The 26,495-nt window shown below is 44.0% G+C and overlaps 1 protein-coding gene across 4 annotated transcripts in view; it reads right to left on the bottom strand.

The window, feature by feature from the left end:
* foxp4 (forkhead box P4) overlaps positions 1-26,495 on the bottom strand; it is a 92,242-nt gene that overhangs the window by 8,736 nt on the left and 57,011 nt on the right. For 2 of the 4 annotated variants that reach the window (XM_082533120.1, XM_082533122.1), the window contains exons 4-14: positions 23,291-23,413; positions 18,956-19,093; positions 15,274-15,412; positions 12,482-12,683; positions 11,894-11,992; positions 10,426-10,524; positions 6,804-6,891; positions 5,571-5,654; positions 3,284-3,509; positions 2,910-2,986; positions 2,724-2,825 (exon numbers count right to left, since the gene is read on the bottom strand). In XM_082533120.1, coding sequence (XP_082389246.1) covers positions 2,724-2,825; positions 2,910-2,986; positions 3,284-3,509; positions 5,571-5,654; positions 6,804-6,891; positions 10,426-10,524; positions 11,894-11,992; positions 12,482-12,683; positions 15,274-15,412; positions 18,956-19,093; positions 23,291-23,413 — 1,377 coding nt within the window. The remainder of the gene's footprint in view (positions 1-2,723; positions 2,826-2,909; positions 2,987-3,283; positions 3,510-5,570; positions 5,655-6,803; positions 6,892-10,425; positions 10,525-11,893; positions 11,993-12,481; positions 12,684-15,273; positions 15,413-18,955; positions 19,094-23,290; positions 23,414-26,495) is intronic. The other 2 variants (XM_082533121.1, XM_082533123.1) reach the window with 2 other exon arrangements.

The raw sequence follows: 26,495 nt of genomic DNA, 5'->3' as shown, positions 1-26,495 counted from the left end.
AGTAGTACTAATGTTTCCTGATGACTGCTGTTAATTTCATAAGATTTCATCCGTGGTCTTCGGTTTTACCTAAAGTGTAATGCAAAAGTTGTAACAGGAAGTGAAAAGCGTAACCACACTTTTCTACCCTTGCACTAAGTCTGTCACCCAGTTGGAGGCAAGAATACGAGCTTTCCATCAAAAGTTAATAAGTAATGCGACTTTAAGGATAGGAGCCGCAACTTCTTCAGCCATCGCTTTGCACCTCAATGTAGCTCCCTGTGCAGCGCTAACACAAGGCAGCGGTTCTCTAGTACTGTTATTTTATCACAGAATGCTTCTAATCAGTCATCATCAGCACACACACTCTCACAGAAACACACACATCCACAAGCTCTCAGACAGCCAAGCAGGCGGGCACACCGCTATCTTCGTCTCAACCCCCCAGGGACAGGCCTCCCTTTTCATCTGCTATTTGTAGTTTGTTCATGCCCAATTTCATTACCAATTTTAATTCGTCTATAATTAAATCCTGCATATTCTCTCTGACACGCTGTTCTAAGCCGAGAGGGAGGGACAGGCCAGGCATGCATCACTCCTTGCCGTAATTACACACGCAGATACACACATGCGCGCGCACACACACATACAAACACACAGACACGTAATTACACAAGCCATAATCAGTGGAGGAACCCTTTCTCTCCCCCGCATCCCCTCAACCCCCGAGCCGTGATGCTAAGTTTTGTAAATGAGTCTGACCCCAATCTCTGCCCGCCACCCTGACAGCGCAAACACACACACAAGCACACAGACACACTCCAGACGCCAGTGCTATTGCAGTGCGATTTGCATTCGTCTCCGTGATGAAAGCCTAATTCTCCCAGTTAAAACATTAGCAGTCATTTACAGTGGGTCACACATGTGCCACTCATCTCCACTCCCTTCGGCTGGGAGAAGTGTGTGCGTGTGTGTGTGTGTGTGTGTGTGTGTGTGTGGGGGGGGGGGGGGGGGGGGGGGGTTGAAATTTTGGAAGAAAGATCCAATTGTGTACCTCACAAATGAGAGAAAACAAGCATTGAAGGTTCACAGATGTTAATCCGAGTCCTATTGCTATTATATTGCTAATATTTGAACACGTTGATGTTTCTGACTTGATGCATTCAGGGCCAGGCTACCTGCATGTGATGCTACATAAAGTAGATGTAGTGAACAAACAAGCAAGTGCCAGTACAGCCTCTAATTTGGCCCTGATTGCATTTCTTCAACATAAATTTCATTTTTTAAATTTAATAATAAAAGAAAAACACCTACAAAAAAAAGATTATTACTATGAGAATCTACATTAAAAAATAACAGACCCCAGCCCATCGTGCAGCACCTTGAAAAAACACTTAGCACTCATTTCCTCTCTTCTCTCAATCATCTTTTTCTTTCTCTCTCCCATCTCTTCTTCATTTTCTGCCCCTCTCTTTCTCTGATCAATGACTTCCACTCCCTGACACCGCTGCTCTGCTCATGAAATATAACGGCTTATTAAAGGACATATATCTCTACGGCCCCATTTGACTCACTGGGCTGCTATATAAATACATAAGGCCATGCAGAGCTATATTTAAAGGTCTTCTAGGCCAGCGGCACAGGAAGCAGACGCCAGACATTAATAGTTAAAATTCATAAAAGTCAGATGAGGAGGTAAAGATATTCCTGGCTAGCCTGTGTTAACCATTTGCACAACTCTCCCTCTGTCTTCATCTCATTCTTCCCTCCTTGGTTTGGGTTATTAGAAGAAGCCCGGGGTCGTCCCCTTCTCACTCCTTCGCTCCTTTCCTCACATTCCCTCTTTCTGACACCCAAATTAGTGTGAGGTTTCAGTAAAAATGGGTCACCTACAATGGTGAGATCAGGCCAGGTGTGTGTCTGTGTGTGTGTATTAGAGAGAAGGATGAAGAGGGAGAAATGGGCAATATAGTGTGCGATCATGAGCAGTGTGTGTTAGCTCTGTATGTGTTTCTCTGTAATGAGGCTGCATAACAGCTAGAAGTGTCTTTGCTTGACTAAGTGGGGTCGACACTCCATGTGCCGCGTTGCAGGTGAGAAAATTGTTTAGTCCTAAGAAGGAGAGAGAGGGAGCGATAAAGAAAGAGGAATGGAAAGCGTGAAAGAAAGAGAGCAGAGGAAAACTGTCTCATAAAGGACAGAAACAGCCAATAACTGTCAAATCAGTCATATTGGTGGGTGCTGAGCAAAGTCAGCCTAAGAATCTGCGTATGCAGGGGTGTTCAGACCGTGACTGTTATTGTACTCGTATCACTACGTAAGTGTTCAGGTTAGGCCTTTAAACTGACACAGTTGACTGCAAAGTACAGTCATTTTTTTCAGTGTTTCAAATACATCTAATAAGTTTGCATCTTCTTGGGTTAGGGGCTTCAGCAGAGAGCACAGACGAAATTTACATGTGCAATAATCAGCTTTAAACCCAGCCCAGTTGTTGTTTTAGCCAAAATATTATGCTGAATTCCAGACTTTCATTTACTAGATATGGCCCAGCTTGTTTTGCTCTATCATCTAAACAGCTCTAAACTAGTTTGTTAATTGGCTCGTTTTACTTCTGCTCTCGTTTATTTTAGATTCACTGAATACCGTGTTGTACCAAAACCAGAGATTAGTATAACTGCAATACGGAGGGGATTCAAAAGCCATACAAATGGGAAAGTGCAAAGGCGCATGCGGTGTGCCTTTACCTTCCACGTGGCTGTGTTTCTCCTGAAATAGGCAAACTTCCGTGTAAACCAATTGTAAATCTCGTTGAGAGTCAACTGTCTGTCTGGGGACTCCAAAATGGCCTAAAAGAAAGGAGAAATGGAACAAAAAGGTTAGAGGAGGACACAGACGGAGAGATGCTGATAAGAATCATTAGAGAGACTCACATGACGTATAAGAGAGGCGTAGGTAAAGGGAGGCCTGACATCAGCATTCTTGTAGAACTCACAGTTCTGGGCGAGCTCTGAAAGACAGAAGACATTTCAAATGAGCTCATGTGAGCTTATGCAGAGTTTCTGAACTAATAAAACTAACACTATAATATTTTTCAGGTACATGAAATCACTGAGATGCGAGGAAATGCCCTCTTTTTTGGCTTTGGCAAAATAAAATGCAAAAATATATAAATGTAAAGCAGCAGTCAACACCTCAGGTCTTTCTGGACTCCAGAAAGACTATGTTGCATCACTAACAAGTAATGGTATTCTCAGTAAAGTACTGTGAGCATCAGGCGATGGTGAAGATGGATATTTCAGTCTACCTGAGGCGATCGGGGTGCAGTACTTGTCGGAGTTGCGCCTGCGTATGGGCCCAACAGCGTGCGTGTGTGAGTGGGAGTGTGTGTGCAGGCTGGAGGAGCTGATGACTGAAGGCCCCTGGCGCAGTGGGGTGATGGGGGTGGCAGCCGAGGTGGGGGGGTGGGGAAGACCCTCTGGGTAGGCCTCGCTATCCCGCTTTAAGAGAGAGCCGCTGGAAGCCAGGTTCAGCTAGAAAACGATACACACAGAACGGGCAAATTGTTTCAAAGCACAAAAAAAGAGAAAAAGATCCTTTTCATGGTCCTTTCCATGAAGACTGTTATTTAGGTTGGGCTTATAAAACTTCATTGTCTAACTTTATTGTTTATGTACTTAGTGTGTTGAACTTTTTAGTTCTGGAACGTCAAATAGGTTTTCTATTTAATTAAGGCGGACCTTATGTTTACCTTAACCCTTTGTCATCTGTCAAGGTCTGGAGCTGGTTACAAAGAAAGATTATCTTTCTTTCTTTAAAATCATGGCAAGGAGGAGGTGAAAAGACGCCTCACCTCAGGCATTTCACCCAGAAAATTCATAATGTTTCAGCTCAGAAGCAGAATACTATTATTAAGTTCCCCTGCTATGCTGTACATAGAGGACAGAAATGCAAACACACACACCGGCAGGCCCACTTCCTTCCTGATGACTGAAAATTATACCAACCATTAATTTGACATTATTTAACCTATCATAATAGGCTGCTTTATTCAGGGGCCACTACTAATGTTAACTCATAAGAAAAGAAAGGCCTTCAACACTCCCTGTGAAAATGTGGTCCTATCATTTGTGCAGAACCGCACACACTCATACACACTTGAGCGCTTGAACACACATATATACTTATACACACACTGCACTGGCTGCAATTAACCCTGAGCTTACAAAAACAAAACCACACGACAGCATGTTTTTAAGAAGGGAACACACACATGCGCTTTGCGGTGGCGAAGTCTTCACGGACCAATTCGGCCCAATTAGGCAGAGCCTTGCACAGATACACACTTGAACGCACACGCGCACACACACACACACACACACACACACACACACACACACACACACACACACACAGAACCACTACATCCAGTCTCTCTGGGAGAGCTGTTGTAAGGCTGCTAGTTTAGGACTAATTAAAACCACTAAGTGTGTGTGCATGTGTGTGTTGTCTAGATGTATGCAAAATGTGTTGAATCGCCTCCTCTTTACTCTGCCCCCTCTCTGTACCATTTAAGCTGACTGGAGAGGGCGGGGCTGTTTAACAGGTACTTCATTAAAGCTGCAACCCTGCCCCATCACCACGGCAACAGTCGAACACTGTTAATTGAGGCCAAGCTTTGTTTCCATTCCTGATGCTCCTCCTCTGCCCCTCCTTCTCCAATCCCTGACCCTGAGGCTCTTCTCCAGTGGTGACAGAACACGCCTCTTCCTGATTTCCCATTAGATGAAAATGGCAGCTGATCCCCCTGCGATCAACACATCATCCAGGCAGGCGCACAAGTACGCGCGAGCACACGCGCACACACATTGCCACTCGGCTGCACCCATTTATATCCTCAAATTAAGACACTCTACCTCTAATTGACAATTAATTTCAACATCTTCATATTTTAATAAGACTCCTCGTCAATCTGAATAATGAAATATTCATTAGATACCTAATAACAACCTCGCCAACCAGTGTGGACACACACAGACGCACGCGCCATGTCAAATTTCTATCCTATGTTGTTGGCACACACTGACAATATTGTGAGAGGCTGTTTTAACTGCTCTCTCTCATAGACAGGCTGGGAAATCTTAATTCTCAAATGCAGGATTTGTTTAGAAAAATGAAAGGAAACTCTGACACAGTTTGAATGTGGGGATTTGTTGCAATCTCTAACTTTGCATGTGGAATTAAAACATTGTGAAAGCCTACTCTTCTGGGAAATTCGATGCACTGTATCATTGCAAGTTAAAGACAGAGAAAAGGAGAGTGAGGAAAGAGATGAAAAAAGTGTGGAAATGTGTAGCAAAGTATAAGGAAAATTAAAAAGTAGGCCTTTATGATTCATGAAAAACACATTAACTCTCATTGGTCAATAGGGGGCGTCGATACCAAACTGAACAGTAACAGAGGAAGGTTACTGTACCCAGAAGGGTAGAAATAAAGAAAGTGAGCTATTAAAAGAAGATTGTGGGTGAATAAGAAGGAAGAGCGTTAGGTTTGGGGTCACATGTCATGTGACTGGACTTTGGGTGTGTACTCACAGGTTGGTTAAAAGGCTTTGGCTCTGAGGGGCGCATATGCAGGTGGGTCATCATGGCCTGGAGTCGCTCGCTCTCTTTCGCCAGCTGAAAGACACGAGCGTGGACAGGATTACTTTGATATACATTTAATTTCACAACCCTTTCATTTATAGTGTGGTATTGGCACATCCTACAATTCCAAAACCGGTCAAGCACCACGAAGAACATGAGCGTGAGCCACCTCAGCACCAGGCACCCTCTCGGACGCTCACACGAGTCTGCAGACACAACTGTCCTCATTTGACTTTGATAACCGCTGTTTAAAGGGTGATGTTACAGTCTGAGCTGAATCCCGTGTGTGTGTGTTTGTGCTGGAGTAGCAGCGTACACAAGTGTCGCCTCTAGAAAAACAAAAAAACGGATCCACGCCAAGGCGAACGCGGCGATGTGTGTCCGAGTGCAAATATGAGAAATTTAAAACACGCTTCACGCATGTGTGTGTGCGCCGTGTGCGTGTTCGTGCACGCGAGGGGCAGAGCGGTGGGATGCCGATGAAGTGACATGTCGAAGGAGAGAGAGACGGCTGTCCTGATGTGATGTGACACCAGCTGCCTCTCTGTCACTTTGTGTTCCCTGGTGGTGGCTTCAGGGGCTGAGCTAAACGCTGTTTACCACTACTGCCAAACACAAAAGCTAACCCTAATTCTGGACCCCCCACCCCCCCACCAGACACACACAAACACACACAGGGACGTGGCCGCTGTGTTCAGTAAACCGAATGTCCCAATGCGCGCCAAAAGACTCGTCTTTGTATTTGAACTTTGTTTGGAACTTTCTCACATTCGGCGCCGTTTAAGAACAGCATTTCACTTCTCGTTATTTTGCTTCTGCGGGACCATTCAGATGTTTCAAGAGGGTTTGCGTGCATGAACCACTCTGAGAACAAGAGACTCCTTGCAGCCTGGCCCTCCACTCTCTAGCTTCTGTCTCACTCTCTCTTTTCTTTTCCTTTTTCTTTTCTCTTCCCTCCCTCCTCCCCTCCTCTCAGCCTCACTCTCTCTTGCTGGTGACCAGAGAAGCTTTATAATTGGAGCAGCAATGGCAGCTTCCCTGCTGACTGCTCCTTTTAAATTACAAGCTCCACTGCTCTCCATAAACTCTGCCCTGCCTCAGACGAGTTGCGGCCATTGACAGGCTGAAACAGTCTTCATGACTTTGTTTGTGAGCAAACGAAAATGAGGTGTTCTTGCTCACCTGTATCTCCAGCTGCTGAACCACCTGCATCTGGACTCGGCACTGAGCAGTGCTGCGGTCATCTAGGGCATGCTCGTTGTTCAAGTGCCTAGAGGGGATGAGAGAGTATCAGTAATTTACTCATTTTCTGGGAAGTGATTTGATATCTGCTTGCAAATTAAAAAAATTTTTTTAAAGCGCCAAGATCAAAGAGCTGCTAGTCCCCACTCAATTAAGATTTTTAAGTCAATAGGATTATTGTTGAATCAGCTTGCAGGTCCTGGATGATGAAGTAACAAAACTCGGCTCTTTTACATTTATTTAAACTGAGATCTAAGCTGCTTCAGTGCTAGAAAAATAAATCACAATCTTGGAAGTTTATTTTGTCTACTGAAGGACGCGGCAGCTGTATTTTGTGTGTGTGTGTGTGTGTGTGTGTGTGTGTGTGTGTGTGTGTGCGTGTATACTTCATTGGTGCTTAGTGAACCATGATCCAAGACAACCACCTGGATATGAGCTCATGTGTTATTGCACAAAGCCTTATCTTAAGACTTTCTGTTAAACTCCTCTCCACATATTAACGCTGGTGTGCATCTGTGTGGTGTGTGTGTATGTGTATCGGAATGGTGGCGCTATTTGTTTCCTCAAATGTGGGAGGACCTGGGACCTTCTGATCTTTCCCAGATCACCCCTCCCTGTCTCCCTTCCACCTTCCCTTTCTCTCTCTCTCTCTCTCTCTCTCTGCACTGTCATCGCCAAGGTTATTCCCAGGTTGCTGCTGTCTGTGCATGAGATTGCGCGGTCATATATATGTCGTTGTGTGAGGGTAGTTAAGCCAGGCTGACTCATTAGATGTCCTGCTGTGTTAACTTTTAATGTTCATAAAGTCACTTGCTTGTTGTGAAAGTGCGGAAAAGTGCGGAAATGCACGTTTGCACGGCACGTACGGCATTGCGCGTCTAGCAGAAAGTAGAAAGTTGGGCAACATCAGGCGAAGACTAGAAATGAAAGAAAAACAATGATGTCATGGCGGGGCTAATCTAGGCAGATAGATGGCTCAACACAAGTGCACGATAATAATAACAAAAACATGATCTCACCCCTCTCACTCGCTCTCTCTCTCCCTGTCCGTCACTTATACTTTTGTCGACTCTCCCCTTCCCACTCCTCTTCCCCCGCAACTCCCCAAATGCCTATGATTCACACTCATTCCAACTGAATCTGCCCCCCAAACCCTCCCCTCTCTCTATAGCTGGGCCATAAACAGTAGCGGGTTTTTTTTTTCTTTCTCGATGTGTCCCGACAATGAGGCTCTGTTTACTCCTCTGAGTGCAGGCAGACAAGGCTTTAACCCACATTACACCCAGCTCCACCAGCCACAGCCAGAGTATTATACCAGAGGACAGGGAGGAGGAGGGAGGGAGGGAAGGTGGGCAGAGACAAGAGGAGAGAAGAAAGACTTGAAATAGTGAAGTGTCTCCTTCCTCTGTTCTTTTGCTCTACCCTTTTCCCTCCTGGGGCGATGACTAAGGCTCGCTGGAAGGGAGCGCACGGTTAGACTGATGGCACTGTGTGTCGCTGCCTCTATTTTTTCATCTTCCTCCCTCTCTCGCTCTCTCTCTTACATACACACACAAACACACTCTTTCACTCTCCTTCCATCTGCCCTGGGGCTACATGAAATGAGACACCAAACAACAGCTTTCCTCTCCAAACTTTCCCAGCCTGCCTGCTAGCTTTGATCTGACTGTCCGATGCCATCACAATCACTATTCACAGTTCTGTGATGGTGTGTGTGCGTGTGTGTGTGTACGAATACGTATTTCATCACCCAGGCTTATTAATATCTCCACTGTCCAAATAGCTAAGAGTTTCACATAGATAATGAGTGTGAGTTTGTTTAAGGCTTCATTAGAGGCTTGTGAAGCCTTCATTATCAGCCACGGTGCCATGGGGAAGTCCACAGTGCTACGTGTGACAGGAGGTGGTAGGAGAATGTCAAGGCCGAATACTGCATCAGCATCGCACAGTGTATCCAAACTGGTAAATAACAGAGGGAGGAGTGAAAGTTAAGTAGAAGGACGCAGAGCGAAAAGAAGTGAGAGAGGGGTTTCTTGCTCTCACAGAGACCAAAAATCATAAAAGCCTACCAAATTAAAGAATGGCTTACAGACCAATATTTTTAAAGCACATCAGTGATAATTCTACATAGCTAGACCAGTTGTCTGCCTCTACTCAAGCAACAATGTGATGTATAAAAATGCACGTGCAAACATGGAATTATGGAGATGGAGGATTCTGTTCTTCAAGGAAGACAAAGACTCAGAGAAAAACGAAGTGAATCTGTGTACCAACGTGTGTTTGTACATGTATGCATGCATGTGCCTGGGAGCTAATGTGATGTAACATATTGCAACAAATGAATTAGCCAGGAAACGCAGAAGTGATGTGTACGATTGACATGTACATTATTAGCATTATTAGCTTTTCTTTGTTTTGCCTCACCTTTAGTTCATACAGGTAATCTAAATCAGACATTGTGAGTTTTATTGGCTTAAATTTTAAAAAATGGTTGTTTTGTACTGGTGGTAAAAAAAAAGAAAGAAAGAACTTTTAATGTTTGAATCAAACCTGAACTTTGGTCGAGGATTGCAGAAATATTTAACGTTTACAGTTTTACAGTTTCATTGCCATTTGAAACTGTAAATAATGCCAACTAATTACTGAACAGACTTTGATTATCTTTAACTGTGTGATTTCTTTTTAACAGAGAATTTGAACGCATCTAGAAATATTACTATTATGACCTCTCCAAGGGAAATATATGCATGTCCCTATAACAAACTCTTTAACAACAACAACAACAACAATCTTTATTTATAGAGCACATTTAAAAGCCTTGGGCATACCAAAGTGCTTTACATAAAACAATAAAAAATAAAACAGTTCACACATAACAGCTGTAAAGGGGATGGAAATGGAAAATGGACAATAACAGAAGTGGGGTCAAAACAGAATCCTTTCCACTTTGACTTTTCTTCTACTTGCACTATTAAATATATACTAGGCATGTGATGTAAGTGGCAATCATAGTACAGCTCAGATTAACAGATATGTCAATCAAATGTAGTGTAGGGTTGTCTGATTTTACGCTGTGGGCCACAATTTGATCTTAAATTCGCCAGACTCCACTTTCTGTCAGTTTAAAGAAGTTAAAGTAAACATTTAATCCCTGAGATACCTTAATAAAAAATTTATACTTTTAAAAGTGTGTCTCGGAAAGAAATTTTATATTTTTCTATTGTACTCTTAGTGGAAAAACCCCCACCCCCGCCCCATATATTTCTTTAGTAGTTTTCTGTCATTTAATCTTTTGTCAGTCACGTATTTGCTTTGGTGTAGTTTGACTGGCCATGGGGGAGGTCATAATAAGTAAGAACATCTTTAAAACTTATGAAGACACAGTTAAAATTCCAAATTTCCTGCCCTCCTTCACTTGTTCTAACGTCATTCATTGAGCCCAATTTGAGTCTTTGCTGAGCCAATTCTGGCCCCCAGGCCTTCTGTTTGAAACCCCCAGTGCAGTGCAAATATCTTTATTGATTTTTCTGAGTGCTTATTTTTTCAGTGGCTGGTGACTTACTTGATGAACTGTCCTATGTCCTCACACAGTGCTTCACAGCCAGGCCACTTACACTCTCCATGGCCATAGAGGGGATGGGAGCCAGTGTGCTCCTCATGACTGTGGAGAGAAAGACACACACAAACAGAGACAACAGTGACATTATATATTTGTTATCCTCATGAAACAGTAGATAAAGTCAAAGTAAGTGCTTAGAATATTAAGAAGAAAAGCATTAACATGTCACACTTTCACATACATACACATGCAAAAACAAAGAAAACAAAAACCGTGTAGCAGCAATAGCAGCAGCAGCATCAATACAGCCATCTGAGTTTGGTTAGCAGTCATTAGTACAGTTCACGAAGCCAAGTGCAGAGACAGGAGGAACAGAACAGAGTGGGGTCAGTCACAGAAGCCAGGCAAACAGGGGAATTGGTCCAGCAACCTCACATTCTGGAGTCCATGACCTGTGTTTCTGTTCCTGGCGTGTGCTTTGCATGTGTGTGTTGGTTTTGGTGTATGTTCTAATGTTTCAGGAGCTGACACAGAGCCGGCACGGGACCAACCAGCCATGACTGATTGGTGGCGGTTGCCGTCATGTGCTGGTTGTTCTTTTGTGGTGAGCTTATGTGTGTGTTTTTTGAGTGCGTATCTCTTCATATTTATGACAGTGTGTGTATTTATATGTGTGTCTGATGATGAAAGACTAGGCCAGGTTTGGTTTGGACCCAGGGTAAAATAACTGTATCCGTGCATGTGTGTGTGGCAGGTCCAGTAGCAGATGTGGTTCAGACTTGGACCTCTGCCGGCGACTGCTGTCTCCACATATATTTACATGACTGTGTATGTGCGTGTTTGTATGAGTGTGTGCGTGTGCATGTGCGCGTGCGTGCGTGCGAGTGTGTACATATGTGTGTGCGTGGACTGGAATGGGGATTCTCCCAAATCAACATCATAAGGTTGTCTAACAAAAACCATTTGTCTTGCAGATGGAAACATGTCTCTCTCCCTCTCTTTGCTTTTCACCTCTTCCTGATCATATGTGGAGGCTGAGGTTGGAGTGTATGTTGTGTGTATGTGTGTTGGCTGTGGTTGAGTCAACTCAGAAGCAGCTCAGACAGCAGACATGACAAACTGCTGGCAACCGCATTCTCCTCCACATCAGCCATGCATTAGCTTAGCAGGCTAATGCTATCCCCTTTGTGATCTTCTAAGCCAACTCTGTCGGAGTACTGCCAGCACACTGTAGCTTCAGCATGACCATGTGTGATATATTTGATTAACTAATAGAACCTCTCTTAATTAACACTTGACCAGCCACCCTTACCCCCCTCTGAAATGAAGTCAGGAGTCAGGATCAACAATGCCACTGGTACAAGCAGTAAATCAGTGCTGAAGGACACTTCAAACCACCCACCTCTAGTGTATCTTCTTGTCTTAGACTTGCCCACTTGTGACTGTGTGTGTACGTGCATGTGCTACTCACTGGCTGCTGGGGGGTTGGCTGCCTTTGGAGTAAAGAGGGATATGGTCATCTCCGCTGTCTGCCTTGGTGAAGGAGGATATCCACTCAAACAGTCTGGCTCTTAAAGACGGAGACAAGCCCATGAGCAGCCAACACAGCCATGGGACAACACAGCCCTTACACAGTGTGTGTTAGTGCATCCCCCAGCACATGCATCCCTGGAAATGATCACGCTCGACTGCGGAATTTATCTACTTGAGTAGAATTTATCTACTTCCTGCTACTACCCCTCTCCCGAATCCACTATCGTCTTGTCTTCTTTCCTAACTTTGTGTCCACACCATACTGACATGTGGCTGACACACCTCCTATCAAATGAGCTGAGCGAAGTTTACGCCACACTGATGTGTGATATGCTGAATGTGCATGTTTTATATCTGTTTTTTTCTGTGTGTCCAAAAGAAGGTTCAAATTTAAGAAAAAAATGACACAGTGAGAATGACTAAATAAGAGAGACCGGAAGAGAGTCACACAGAGAACAGACTGTGATAGCCACATTACCTGTGGCTATCATCAGGAAGTCATACTTGTTTCCACACATCACTATACCTGTCTCTCTTTGGGGTGTGGCTCTGTCCATTGGGCAGGCTGTGCAGTGGAAGGTGAGCACTGGCAGCTTTGGGGAAGGCTGAGGTAGAATTGGAGCTGTTGGTGCTCAAGTCAAGGCCCTCGGCCTGTTTCAGGGCCTCCTCGCTGCTCGGCACCCCCGACACATCCTTCCACAGTTGCTGTAGGTCTGACGGACACATCGCTGCAGGCAAGGACACAGATTTAACTTAGCAACTGGTCCCACTTAACCCGTCCATCAACTTCAAATGTTCATGCACAAATGTGATGATAGGATATTTAAGGTAAGCTGATTCTAATAAATGGAAGAAGAAATACGGTTAACTATAAACCAGATAATTGTACCGACGTGCAGACACACACAGAGAAGCAGCGATAGCTGAAACTAATCTTAAATGATAGCAGACATAAAACACACACGTGCTACTTTAACTGTCCCTGTGTTTAAGAGCGGTTTAGAGTGGAAAACAGAACATCTTAAAAACGGACCTTTTTATTGTCCCCCCAGAAAGCCAGTATTCTTAATTAAGTAGCTAAACTTTGTTGCAACTGCTACTGTCCAGCAGCTCCACTGCTCCCGTTGCCACCACTATTTGTGTGAAATGGGTGGGTGCACACTTTAAGCTTTCGAGTCATAGCTTTGTTATTTCTGCTCCAATTTCACAGCGAGAGAGACGCCTAAAACGCCACAGCCCACTCCGGTGGATCTTGTAGCATGCACACACGCGGATACACATACACACATCGACACAAACTCATACGGAGACTTTGCAGCAATCCAAATATTATGTCTGCTTTGTCTGCATTCTTCTGCGGTCCCGCCAAAACAAAAGTTCTCACTCTGGAAGAATGAGGTGCCGTGTGCGTCAATGTCTTTGTATGGGTACGCACATATATGTATTATTGGGACAGCTCCACACAAAAAGCATGGACGTGCTCACAGAGCGAAAGTGTGAGGTAGGTGAAGACCGCTATAGAAAGCGGCTCACAGCACAATCCAGTCACAAAATCGGAATTTGAGAGGAAAATGTAGGCGATTTCTTGGCAAAAGTCTGTGGTTTATTGATGAGCGACAAGGAAATAAAGGAAGGTTAAAAAAACAAACATGAAATGAGATGAAAACTGCTGTTGTAAGTTCCTCCAGCTAGAGCTTAAAGATGCAAAATATTTGAGGAGATCAGAGTGCTCTTGCTAAAAGTTTCTGCCAAACGTGCGCGCCCATATTTGGTCATGAGGGTTCATTTTTCTTTCACATTAATAACCGTGGACAAACACATGCTGGGGAGTTCTAAAATTAAACTGGGCGAATTCAAAATAAGTAACTGATTTGTCTGAAAGTTTCAAAAGCTGCTGAAACGGTTCCTTGCACACTGTTTGGTCTGTCTTATTGCAGTTAAAATTTATTTAGTGCTCTTTCTTCTTCTTCTTCTTTATTTCCTTTTTGGCATGAACTTATTAGGCTTTGTCATAAGGCAGTTATGAGAGGTCTACGCAGCACCTCCATCCTACTGCGGTCAGAGAAATAAACTGAAACCAAAGCAGGACCCCTAATGCCACCACCTTCACAATGAACACAACAGCCCTTTGAGGCGGGGCAATAGTGTGTGCATTTGTGTGTAAAGGTGCGAGTGTTTATGCTCGAGTGTTTGTGTGTTTGCGTGGCATGGCTGGTCAGAGGAATGCTTCTGGCTCACGCCTGGCTGAGCCGTCACAATGGACCAGCTCTTTCACACTGCAGGGAAATTCCAGTCTGATACAGAAGGAGAAAGAAACAAAGAAGGAGATGCCAAAGCCAAATGTTTGAAACTGCCTGAAAAATTACACTTCTAACAGAAACGTAGCCCCTGTCTTTTTCATTTGCACCTAGTAAGTATCCATTGGCTTTTTCCACTCTGTGTAAACTGGCATATCTATTTGTCCTCACCTCACACAAACAAACACCCTGTCCTCTAGCACATAAAGCACACATGTATACACACGCTTTTTGAGCAATTTGTCCAGTATTAAATTGATTTGAATTTCACTTTTGATTAGTTAAACACAGTTTCTTTGTTGTATGTGAGTGTGTGCGTGTGAGACTGCATGTGACTGTGCATGAGAGAAAAAGAGAGATCAGGGATCAGACAGCCAGAGGGAAGGAAATCGGTCTGTTTGGTCAACTCAGTCAGCGCTTTAGCAATGTTACGGCCACTTTAGAGCCTCTAAAGCATTCTCCGTGAGTGAGATAGTGTGTATGTGTGTGTCGAGGGCTGCTGTGCTAAGAGCACGGAAAACAAATGGACACAGATACACACACAGGACACATATACTCAGGGCGGGCCAGTCACCAGTCAACATTTATCATTCTAAAACTCTGCTGACAAAATGAAGGGACTGTGGGAGAAGTTACACATAAGAATACACAAAAAAAAACCCACAATCCAGTGGGAACAGCAATAGCAAAACGATGATGTTCTTGTATCTGGCTAATCTCAAGTACACACACATGCGTGCAAACATTCGCCCAAGCACATGCACACATTTCTCTAAGCAGGAGGGCTTAGTGCCATATTTTACCTATTACCCAAATGAGTACTTTCCACAAACCCACCAATCACGTTTCCTTTTATCTTTTATAGGCTGATTAACTTAACGGGCTTCACAGGCAGCACTGGGTACAGGCCCGCCTGTGTGTACGCCCATGTGTGTGCACACGCTTGTTAAGATGTGTTTGTGTCACCGGAGTGCTACAGAGTTACAGTTCTTTTCATGAATGTGTGTGCATGTGCATATACCTTGCTGCAGAGTCTGCATGGCGGCGGTGGGCTGCAGTGGAACCAGGCCCTGTCTCTGGAGGTTGAGGATGTGCTGCTGCTGAAGCTGCTGCATCTGGATCAGCTGCTGCTGGAAGGCCAGCTGCTTACTGCCTAACTGCTGTAAGCCACAAGATAAAAGGCAGAGGGTAAAGCAGTTAGGAAACTCAGTGCTCAGTTTAACTAAGTTGGTGAAGAAGTTTATTCATTCTTATTTTATGCTGTCTCAATTTTTTTATGATCCATATGGAAAGAAGTCACGCCAGCCAAAATTGCCTTATACAATGTCATACTGTAAATGTACTGTGAGCTCTACTAGACAAAAATCTGCTTGTAACTATAATTTACAACAACAAAAAACAACAAATTTGTAAAGGTATCACTCTCAAAATGAAATTTTAAACTATGCTGAATGGCCAAAAAATGTAGTTAAATGAGTTCATTTGGTATACATATCCTATTCCAACATTCAGATAAGATAATAAGATATTTAAAATCACCACACAGAATAAATAAAACCATGAAGCAAGTAACCCATAAGGGATCGCAAGCTGTGAAGGATGTAGAGAAGGGGTGAAATGTTTGAGGGGAGAGTGCAGGAGACTGCATGTCATTTAGCAATAATGTTAGTGTGTGTTATGGTGATAAATGTCCCCTTTCCTCCTCTCCCAGTTCGGTGCAGACCTATGTTGCAACCCCTGAGAGAGATGGACTTTATCTCCCACAGATAAGTAGTGGAGAAAAAATAAATAAATACAACTCCTCATTGTGTGAGAATGTATGTGTGTGAAAGTGTGTGTGAAAAAGAGTGGCAGTCTGGACCTCTTTGAACAGAAAAGAACTCACAGGAAGGGCAAACAGGTCATTTCCTTTCAGACTTGGTGTCTGGGGAGAAGTAGTGTGGTGGTGGTGTGTGGAGTCTGATGGGGGAGTATATGCATGTGTGTGTGCGTGTGGGCAGGGGAGCATAAGAGAGTAGTTACAATTACCCTTTACATTGATTACACTGATTTAAAAAAAGGAGGAAATACATCTTTCAATGAAACGGTTCAATGGAACTGTATCATATGATGTGCTGAACATCAGAGGCCCGGCTTGACAAACACCACTTGTAAGTGACGTTTAGACACAGATGGTGTCATATCTCACAAATGGCTGCTGTTCTCATGTGTTCAAATGTGTCACTTAGCATGAAAGGGAAATTATTTCATCTTTCAAATCCCTGTGTGCATGTTCAGCAAAATCCGCCACTGATTCCAATTAATTAATGTAAATACATAGTACTCCATTCTAAGGGAATAAATCTATGAAAAACAAAAAAATAACCAATCAAAAAACAAGTGGAGACCTGAGAAACGTATCGATGCTAATTGTGTCTGATTTTTGTGTGTGTGCGTTTATGTCTGTTTATTTGGTAACTACAGACACAAATATAAGTAGTTCAATTATTTGTGACCACAGCTTCCTACACCTTATTTTCTGCTACACCTTCCTCACATTATAATTGTATAGTTTGTTAAAGATGGCACTCGATTGTTGTACTGTACTGCAACTGCAGTGTAACTGTGAAACTAAGCTTTCTCATACACAAGAGGTGTTGTAGTGCCGACAAAGCCTGTGCCATACTTTCATAGTCTGTTTCTTTGAAGCGGATTGCCAAGTTCTCATTAGTTGCAATAAATGGTTTATCAAAATCAGAGTGTCCTGACTGAACTGCCTCCTCCCTCTCTTTCGCTCTCTTTTGACCTCAGTGCCCCCCCTTCTCTACTTGTCTGTCCATTTTCTTTCTTCCAGTCCCTCCTCTGTCTCTCATTCTCTCCTGAGATATGGCTATGGTTTTTTTTAAAACACACATTGTGTGTGCGTGTGTGTGCGCCTGCGTTCTGTTTACATTAGCTGTGGCTGAGTGGCCAAAGCTAGCGCAGTAACAGGCTGTCAATGTGATTTATGAGCACATCACACACTGTCTGAGCCTGCCAGTCACACCGACATGCACACACACGCACACACACACACGAAAAAGGCCATTCAGTAGATGCACACTAGCACTGTGGATGGACACACACAAAGTACGCATGTCTAGTGATGGTCAGAGTCACTTCATTAAGCTGACTCCTGACCAGTCCCCAAATACTCCAGCCGGTGCAAAACACTAGCTTTACACATACGTATGTACACACTCTTTCAATGCATCATTTCCACCGTGAGGAAATTGAAAAGAGGATTGCAGAGAAGATGGAAAGGGGCAAAAAGTCAGTCAAATACACTAGTCCACAAACACTTCAGGCTTCCTTTCTCTATATATAGGCGGCTCAAATTTACAGCCTGGCTAGTTTTATATGTCCGGAAGAAATATGAACTGTTACGGCTACCTGGAAACTTCCAAACAATATGATACTCACAATGGAAAACAGTGACTGTCTCAATACTGTGCACTTATTTTACAGGACAATTGAGGGGAAAACACTTGGTGTTTTGGTTGTGAATGATGCCTTGTAGCACCTGAAATATACAGACTGCCGCAAGTGGCCTATAAGTCACATGAGTTGTATGAATCCCTGTAGGGAGGCATAGTCCCTCAGGTGTGATAGTCCCTCAGGTGTGTGTGTGCACGCGTGTGTTTGTGCTTTGAACCGTGACACATCAAATCTTCCTCTCTCTCTCTGCGTGTCTGTGTCACTGTATGACCAGTGTTGGCACTTGTCTAGTTGTTACAGGACAACAAACCTGAAAACTGGGACAGCAGCAGAGCGGAGGGAGAAAGGGAAAGCGTTTCAGACACCATCGCAACATGCGACTCAACCACAACTGGTTTGCTTTTGTCACGGTCGAGTTGGTTGACCGTGGTTGGTATACCCGCTGGGAGAGGGGGAGAAATCTAGGATGTGTCTCCTCATGCGTTTATCAGAAAAGTCTCATGGGGTTCTTCTCCTTAAGTCTGCCTCCTGCATTGTCCTGGGCATCTTTGGAAGCTTTTTGGCTAATGATCATTCATACAGTACAGTCAAATACAAATAGGCACGCACGCACACCCATAGGTTATGACAGTAATCGTGTCTCATCGATTTCGATTCGCTTTGTTTTGCCGTGATGTGATCCCAGTTGATCCTCTGTTATCCTACTGTAACACAGCTGTGGTTAAACCCGGTACAGTGTGTGTGTTTGTGCAAATCTCTGTGTGTGAGACAGAGTGCGAGAGAAAGAGAGTGAAATGAAGGCAGACTCTTAGTGTTGGTGGGGTTAATTGACAATTAAAGTGTGGCAGACCCCTCCTACAGAGAGATTTCCCTTCAGTCTTAGAGCAGAAGGCATGCAAATGAATACTTTGGCAGGGTAGCAGTTGGTTTAGCACAGCACTCCTTTACTGCCTCAACATAGCATGCAGATGTGAAAAAAGAATGAAAACCCATATTTACTAATTCTTAAGAAAGACAAATATGTGCATGCATCCCTGAAGTTGACAACTGGATGAAAAGGAGAGTGAAAGAAAACAGGAAGGAGAGAGCTATATGTGTCCTGCAGTCTATACATCAGATCCTCCATGTGACTTTTTTTCTTCCCCTTATGGTTTTCTCCCATGTCACCCACTTTTACTGCTTTTAAGAGTACTTGTGTACTTTAGAGTGTACTTGAGCTGAGTGAGTGTGCGCTTGGTTAAGTTCACCTCTTTTGCTGCTTGCTTCCCGGCCTGCTGCTGCTGCTGCTGCTGTTGCTGCTGCTGCTGCTGCTGCTGCTGCTGCTGCTGCTGAGTCAGAAGCTGGAGATGTAACTGCTCCTGCTGCTTCTTATAATACTCCTGTAACTGGAGACAGATGCAGAAAGGGAGGTGGGGTGGGTGGATGGGTGGGGAGAGAAATGTGAAGCAAGTCGGTCACAACACACTTTGTAAAAGCTTCAACAATGCTACAGGTTTCCAACAGTGAAATGACCCAATATCGCCAAAATGCACTAACGTGAATGGCAGTCGCAAGGAATGCAGTTGCTTTGATTCCTCTCCTTGCAGCGAAGGCCGCAGTTTATTGTTGTGGTGGTGTGTGGTTTATTGACAAACCACATGCAACAAGCAAACACAGGCCCGACAAAGCCCACTGAAGTACTGCACTGAGCTGTTAGTATGTGTCAAGCTGTGTAGCGAGGTAATTGTATATGTCAAAGCTAACCGCCGGTGCTGGATTATTCACAGGGTTCAAGTTCGGTTATAGAAAGATCTGACTGACTGACCGTGCAACCAGATACAAGAGCAATGGAACAGAAACACACCTGAATATTGTAAATATAATGCACTAGACATGCATTATACTGCAGTGCAGAAATAAATCAAAAGGTCTGAAATGGCAGTTGGCACACACTAAGACACACACACACACACCAGCACTGCAAGACTGAACAGGACTGTTCTAAACCTGCAGAGAAAAAATGCACAAGCAGATATACTTTGATATACTTTGAGGCAGCACTTAGTCTATTTGGTGATGTGCTGTCATAAAACACCTGCTAGGTTCGTGTGAATACCTACACTGTTCTGCTAAGGGTTATGAATCACCGAATCTTACATACCCTGTTTTTAGACTGCATGCAGATAGGAGGTATGGCCCTTAGGATACATGTGGTTATTTAAAATGTGTCCATCCATTGCTACTGAGGTTTCTACGAGTCTCCTTCATACTGCAGATTTAAGTGATTGCTCCCCTTTAATACCTTTAGATTTAGTGTGCTGCCTTTGATACAGTCACTCATAGTATCCTCTTACATCACTTACAGACTTTGGTAGGAAACAAAGGCTCGACTTTTAGCTTACCAGTCTCAAACCTCTACAACATAGCTTTTTCTTTCACTCTGGCTAACTTAAATGTCTTCAGTGGCCCCATTGAGTTATGGAGTCCCTCAAGGCTCCGTTCTTTGCCCCCTTCTCTTTTCCACAGGCATGCTGCCTCCTGGCAAGGTTACTCAAAGTCATAATGTGCATTAGCATTTCTACAGCTAAATAGATTGATAAAAAAACAACCCACATGTCCTAGGAGCCTAGCAAACCTCACTACTTGATTCTCTGATATGAAATCCCATTTGTTCTGAAATTTCTTCAGATTTAATATTTTTTATTCTGTCTAGTCGTCCAAATGCCATCAGCTCTACTGGGGATAACCTCTGTAAAATAATATGAAATGGGCTGGGCTCGGACTCTTATTTGTAGTGCCAGCTTTATTAAAAAAAAAGTTGTTTAGTCTAGGTTCTGTCAGCTTAAAATTATCTTTGTAAGTAGGTCATTTCTTAAATTGCTGGCATACAAAAAGGTTTACATGCTTGTACATATGCAAGCTGTTCTCAGCTTGATGAATGGAACTTTGCTGGGACATGAGCAAAACCTCCATTCAGCATTTGCACCAAAGAACAGCACTTCATGTTGGAGCCCCCACACCACTGAACCTTCTGTCGACTGAACTCAGATACAGTTAAGCTGTTTTTATGCATTAACTCTGGACAAATGTAGCACACAACGGGAGATAGTCTGTTTATCGCGTGCTCTTCTTGCTTGAAATCTTCCATTTGGTTTAGGTGAGCAGGGCGTACAGGAGGGACGACACAGGACTATTTCCTGCTCTGTTCGCACATTGGCACTATCAGACATCGCACTCACTTTGTAGCTGTCTGATCCGACTGCTTTGGACAGATCTGTTCTCAAACGCACCTCTGTTGGGAAAGGTTCAGATCCTCTTAAAGCTCCTCTTTTTGTGAAAGCCTTTAAAAAATGTTTGATAGCTTTTTGTTCATACTTTTTCATTTCTATTTGTTTGCTTTTACTCGTTTCACTGTCTATACTTCCCATGTACTCTGACTCTTTTGTTTCATTCTTTTTTGTAAAGTACTAAGCCCCCTCCCCCCCATACACATACAGAGGATCTGACCGGCCACAGCTTGTCTGTTTGTTTGAGTTTGTAATCATTAATTTACCCAGGAAGCTCCATTAAGATTATAATCTTGCTGAGAGTAGAGCAAGGCTGACAGGAAAACTCACACTGGCCACAGTGTGTGTGAGTCTTTGTTAGTCTGTGTGTGGGTTATCCTCCTGAGAACAGCTTGTACATGTGTCCGTCTGCAGTTTGTCTTTGTTTCATGGTGCATCAAATGTTCAAAGAGGCTTTTCAGCAGAGAATGACTTCACAGCACAGCAGTTGCTTCGGTCTCTCATCCGTCTGACCCTACAGTGAACAGACTACACACCACTGCCCATCCTCACCACACACACTATGAAATGTAATGCTCCTTTTGTGCAAAGCTGTTTTACATTTTCCAGTTTCAATCTTATCCCAGACGTAGCTTCATTTTAGCATAATTTACTGTGCTTGCTACCACGATGTTCCTTCTTGTCCTTAATTTATTTTAAATGCGGGGCTCATTCCTTCTTGCTGCTCTCTTTTTTTCTTTTCCATCTGTCTTTCTTCTCTTTTATCGCTCCTTAGGCGGACTTAATCTCTCTTTTCCGCGTCACTAGCCCTGATCGCCTCATAATCACACAGACAAATGCATATGCAAGCGCACGCACACACGCACGCACACACACACACACACACACACACACACACACACACACACACACACACACACACACTTAGCTGGAGAGTGGTGAGTTGAGGGAATAATTAAGTGATAATTAAGGTCTTTTTAATGATTTGATTCAGTGGCTCTGTACATTAAGTGTATGTGTAAGTGAGGCACTCACCTCTCCAGCCTATTACCATGACCTTGACTTTAGTGAACACACACTAAAGAAAAGCAGAACAACTGTAGCATAAGTAAAGTAAAGGTTGGAGGAAACTTAAAGGTTAAAACACACACACACACAAACACACATAAACATACACGCAAGATCCACAAGTCAGTGCCTGTGCAAACACACAACTGCTGTGTAGCAGTGGGCTGTAAAACTTACTTACACACTCTTACACAATGTACTATTGCCATGGGGATATGAAATTTAATGCTCCAGTGAGTGATATGTTGGTTGACTGTTCTGTGTGTGTGTGTGTGTGTGCGTGTGTGTGTGTGTGTGTGTGTGTGTGTGCGTGTGTGTGCGTGTGTGTGTGTGTGTGTGTGTGTGTGTAATAGTGCCTGATTTGCAGATATACACTAAGTGCGTAGTCCATACTGTGGTTAATTAAGTGGGAGAGCAATGTTAAACTCAGTGGTTTTATTATTGATGCTGTGAGTGAGTGTGCATTATCAACCCCCCGTCCCACCGCCTCCTTTTTCCTCGTTATAGAAAAGAAAAGAGGAAAAAAAGAGCTGGTGAAGAGGTTCTTAGCCATCTGCATGTCTGTTTATAGAAAGCCACCACATTTCCCATTTCCATTATGATACATGTTGTCAGATCTTCCCGCTGCAATTTATACACGCCTAAAGCTACCACTTCTTATTAAATCTTCTGTCTGCTCTGGCTTTGCCCAAGCCGTGTTTTCTCGATATCCCCTACTAAGCAATTACTTCTGTGTCCCCGCACTGTTAGTGGTCATGTTTGCAGCCTTTAAGAGCGTTTGCCTGTGCAGGTAGCAGGTCATGGGGGTTGGTGTGGCTAAGCATTTGACAAATGTGTTGCAGATGAAGAGTGTTTATTGGTTTGTGTGTCGACATGGCAACTCCTCTATCACCTGCCGGGCATCAACACACTTCTTAATCACCGTGATTCACAGGGCGATGCCAAAAAGCACGTGCGTGCGCGTGCATAGGTGTGTTCGTGTGTTCCCGCGGGCAGAAGCGTGCCCTGTCTCCTAACAACAATGCTAAAGAAGAGGCAGTTGAAATGACAATGTGTGTATGAGTGGAAATGTGGACGTGTGTTTATCTTCAAAGATCTCAGAGCGTTGAATGAGATACAATCGCACCCATTGTGTGTCAGCGGCTACTAAAACAGACACATCCGAACATGTCAGGCTGGGACTGGGTCCAGATAAAGCGTGTGTGTGTGTGTGTGTGTGTTGTGTGTGTGTGAGAATCCGCGTCTTACCTGCTGTAGCATGAGAGCCTGCTGTTGCTGCAGCAAGGCCTGAAGCTGAGGAGGGGACAGGATCTGTTGCATCTGCTGTGGAGTGATCATCTGTGGACTCATCATAGCCATAGACACCGGGACCTAAAGACAGAACAGGGGAGCACATACATTATAAATTATTAACACACCTAGATATTGTCAAGCAAAAGTAGGATAAGTCAGCCACTTAAGCTAAGTTAAGCTTTGTGTCAAAAGGCAGAGCCAGCGCAGCAAGCTTTAAGCATGACTGTGCCTGCACCTGAATGCCCCATTGAAAGGAGGTTGTACAGTATGACGGTGCAGACGAGTAAGCTGGAGAGTTATCTTGTCTCTTGTTCTTTGCTTTCAGATACTGTTAAGAAATGCTGGCAACATTAGACAAAAATAGGCATGCTATAAAACATATTGTTGACAAGTTCCTACACAAAGCTGCCACTATTAAAAACTATTTCTGTGGCAAAATCCCAAGATAAAAGGACAGATATGCAATAGGCTTATAAAAAAATAAAAATAAAATCTTATCTGGTTTTATAAACACATGATTACGACTGCCTGCGATTCTCTTTTCCTCACAGTCAAGCCCGGCTAAGAAGAAAGGAAAAACAAAGTGGATATCTGATGAGATGAATATCTCACGAGATAGCGCTGCAGGCTGCTAAAGAAAGTGAAAGTGAGAGGGGGGGGGGTTACAGGGAGAGCGGCATGGTGATTTTTTGTAGATGGCGTTGTGCAAGCAGCTCTTAATGCATATGCACTGTACACAGAGACGTGCAGATACTAATCTGATGACAACTGAAGACAAACTTACCACATAAAATCAGAAACTGAGACAAACATGCACATGCATAAATGCAGACACAACATCTGAAAAACCACTCTGGCAAAATCCTGCTGACAAAGCAATTTTGCATTTATTCACTGTGGCAACAACTACAGTTAATTAGCGCAGCTAATAGATGAGAAACTAAGAGATATTTACGGAGGTGGGAGGAGGGCTATATGGGGTGGGGGTGGGGGCGGTTGTGTTTGAGAACTCTTTTTCTCTGGTTATAGACTGAGTGATAACAACCTCTTCCTTCTCTCCACATAAATAATAAAGTTTGTATTGAGCTGTTTTAATATCTCTGCTCACATATTATGGCTATTTCACAGGAAAATGAAGTAATTGCCCATCTCCCGATTTTCACTTTTTGATATATAAATTATTAATCCATCTCTTGATCAACTGTATGCGTGTGCATGCATTTGTGTGCTAATGTGTGTGTCGTCCCCCCCACCCCACCCTTAGGCTCTTTCCACTCACCACCTAAGTTCAGGTATGGAGGGTGGCAGCAGGTCAGCTGTTAGCGGTACATGAAATTTGTATAGAGTTGATTTGACCTTGTAAACAAGATTGGCCATAAAGAAAAAACAAACCAAAAAACAACACTTCCATGCCATCTGTCCTCTTGCTCTTTTTCTTCTACTCAGTGCTAACAGTGTCCCCAGACTTTGTCTATCCCTTTATGAAACCAGGCTTACCTAATTAAGGACACTTTGAACCACACACAATGATGAAAGGATGGAGGAGGGGTAGGAAGAGGGCAGGGCACAGGTGAATCTGGGTTATGGAAGTAGAAGAGGATTGAGTTGCGATATAAATGTGCTGTTGTGTAAGGGCGGGTGGGTGTGTGAGCTGAGAGGAAGGGAGGAGAAGAAGAAGAAGAAAAGACAGAGTCAGAAGGGGATGAGCAAGGAAAATGGTGGTGTTGTGGCAGTTGGTAAAGGAATAGGCAAAGGAGATGGGGGAGGTGGTGGAACAGCGAGCAAGATGGGGGCGGTGATGGGTGCCGCTTGGCGTCATGCCAGCTTGCCCCCGCCGCTGGGCCTTGTCATTCTAAGCTGCCAAATGAAAAGCTGTAATTAATTGCTCTTGTGCATCCCATTCTTCCTTCCTGACAACTCATACACTCTATTTTATACACACCGCCATCGACATTTTCAAGTCGCAGGCGTAATAATTACTGGAGATATAGCACCTTTCTGTGTGTTGGCTGACGTTCTGACGCCAGAGCCGAATGTGCGTTCCTGTGTACAAGTGCAGATATACTGTACTGTATGTGTGCGTGCAAATGTGGGTGAAGGTGTGTGTGAGTGTGTGTGTGTGCGAACGTGCATGCGTTTAAAGCTGAACGTGTGTGTGGCAGGCTGAATGCTGAGTAGTTAAGGTTTGACGCCATTAATTGCCCCTATAATCTAATATCACAAAGCGTGGTGATTATGGGGCATGCGTTGCCACCGCCATACGACACCGCCAGCCTGAGAGCGCCGCCACAAAACAAAAGCCTCGCCATTAGCGATTTGACGGGCCAGGACAAAAGCGCCTCACAATGCAGAATTATATTTTCATTCGGCTTTGTCTCTCCTGGTGAATGATTTCTCCCCTTTCATTGGACTGTGAATAGGGAGAGTCTGAAAAGCCAGGCGATTTGAAGTCAGCCATTTATTAAATGCATTTAATTTTTTTTCCCGTTGTCGTCCATTTTTTTTTCACGTTGCATGTTAATTTAAAAGAGAGAGATGCGCGGCAGATTAGTCGGCGAGAGGTGATTCTGAGGGGAAGTGAGCGGAGGGGCGAGAAGAGAAAGTGGAGGAGGACGGATACCATCCACAAAAGCAAGAAATGGAAGAAGATAGGGAGGAATGAAAAAAGAAGTGGATTATAATGGGTGGAGATGAGAGATGTGTGTGAGGAAGGAACACGACCGGGGAGGTTTGCTTAAAGAGGAAAGTGCGGCCTCGAGCTTCAAGCAGCGACGACGCGTGTGCACGAACGTGCTCACGCGCACACATTTAAAAGTCTGACAGTGAACAATGCCACGATTTCAAAAATCTAAGCTGTCTCTCCTATCATTTCCATGTAAGAATCAGTCATTAGTAGACGCACATGCATGCACGCACGCACCAAGACGCACGCTGTCGAGAGGGCCAGCGGCTGACAGAGGTCAACCCTTGCCATGGATAGAGGGAGCCCGGGGAGATGGGGATCGAGCGAAGAGGAGAGAAACAGGAGACAGCCCTGTCGTTTACAGAGAGTGGAGGAGTAATTAGAGGGGTTGTTTGAAGAGGGAGTTTAACTGATTAACAAAGGAAGAGAGGGAGCAAGGGAGCGCCTGAAAGATGGGAAGGAGAACGGGGAGAAAGG

This window comes from Aulonocara stuartgranti, assembly GCF_965226115.1.
Source record: "Aulonocara stuartgranti genome assembly, chromosome: 5".
NCBI classification, from domain to species: Eukaryota; Metazoa; Chordata; class Actinopteri; order Cichliformes; family Cichlidae; genus Aulonocara; species Aulonocara stuartgranti.
The sequence above is the reverse complement of the archived record's forward strand: the minus strand, read 5'-3'. Positions and strand labels throughout refer to the sequence as shown.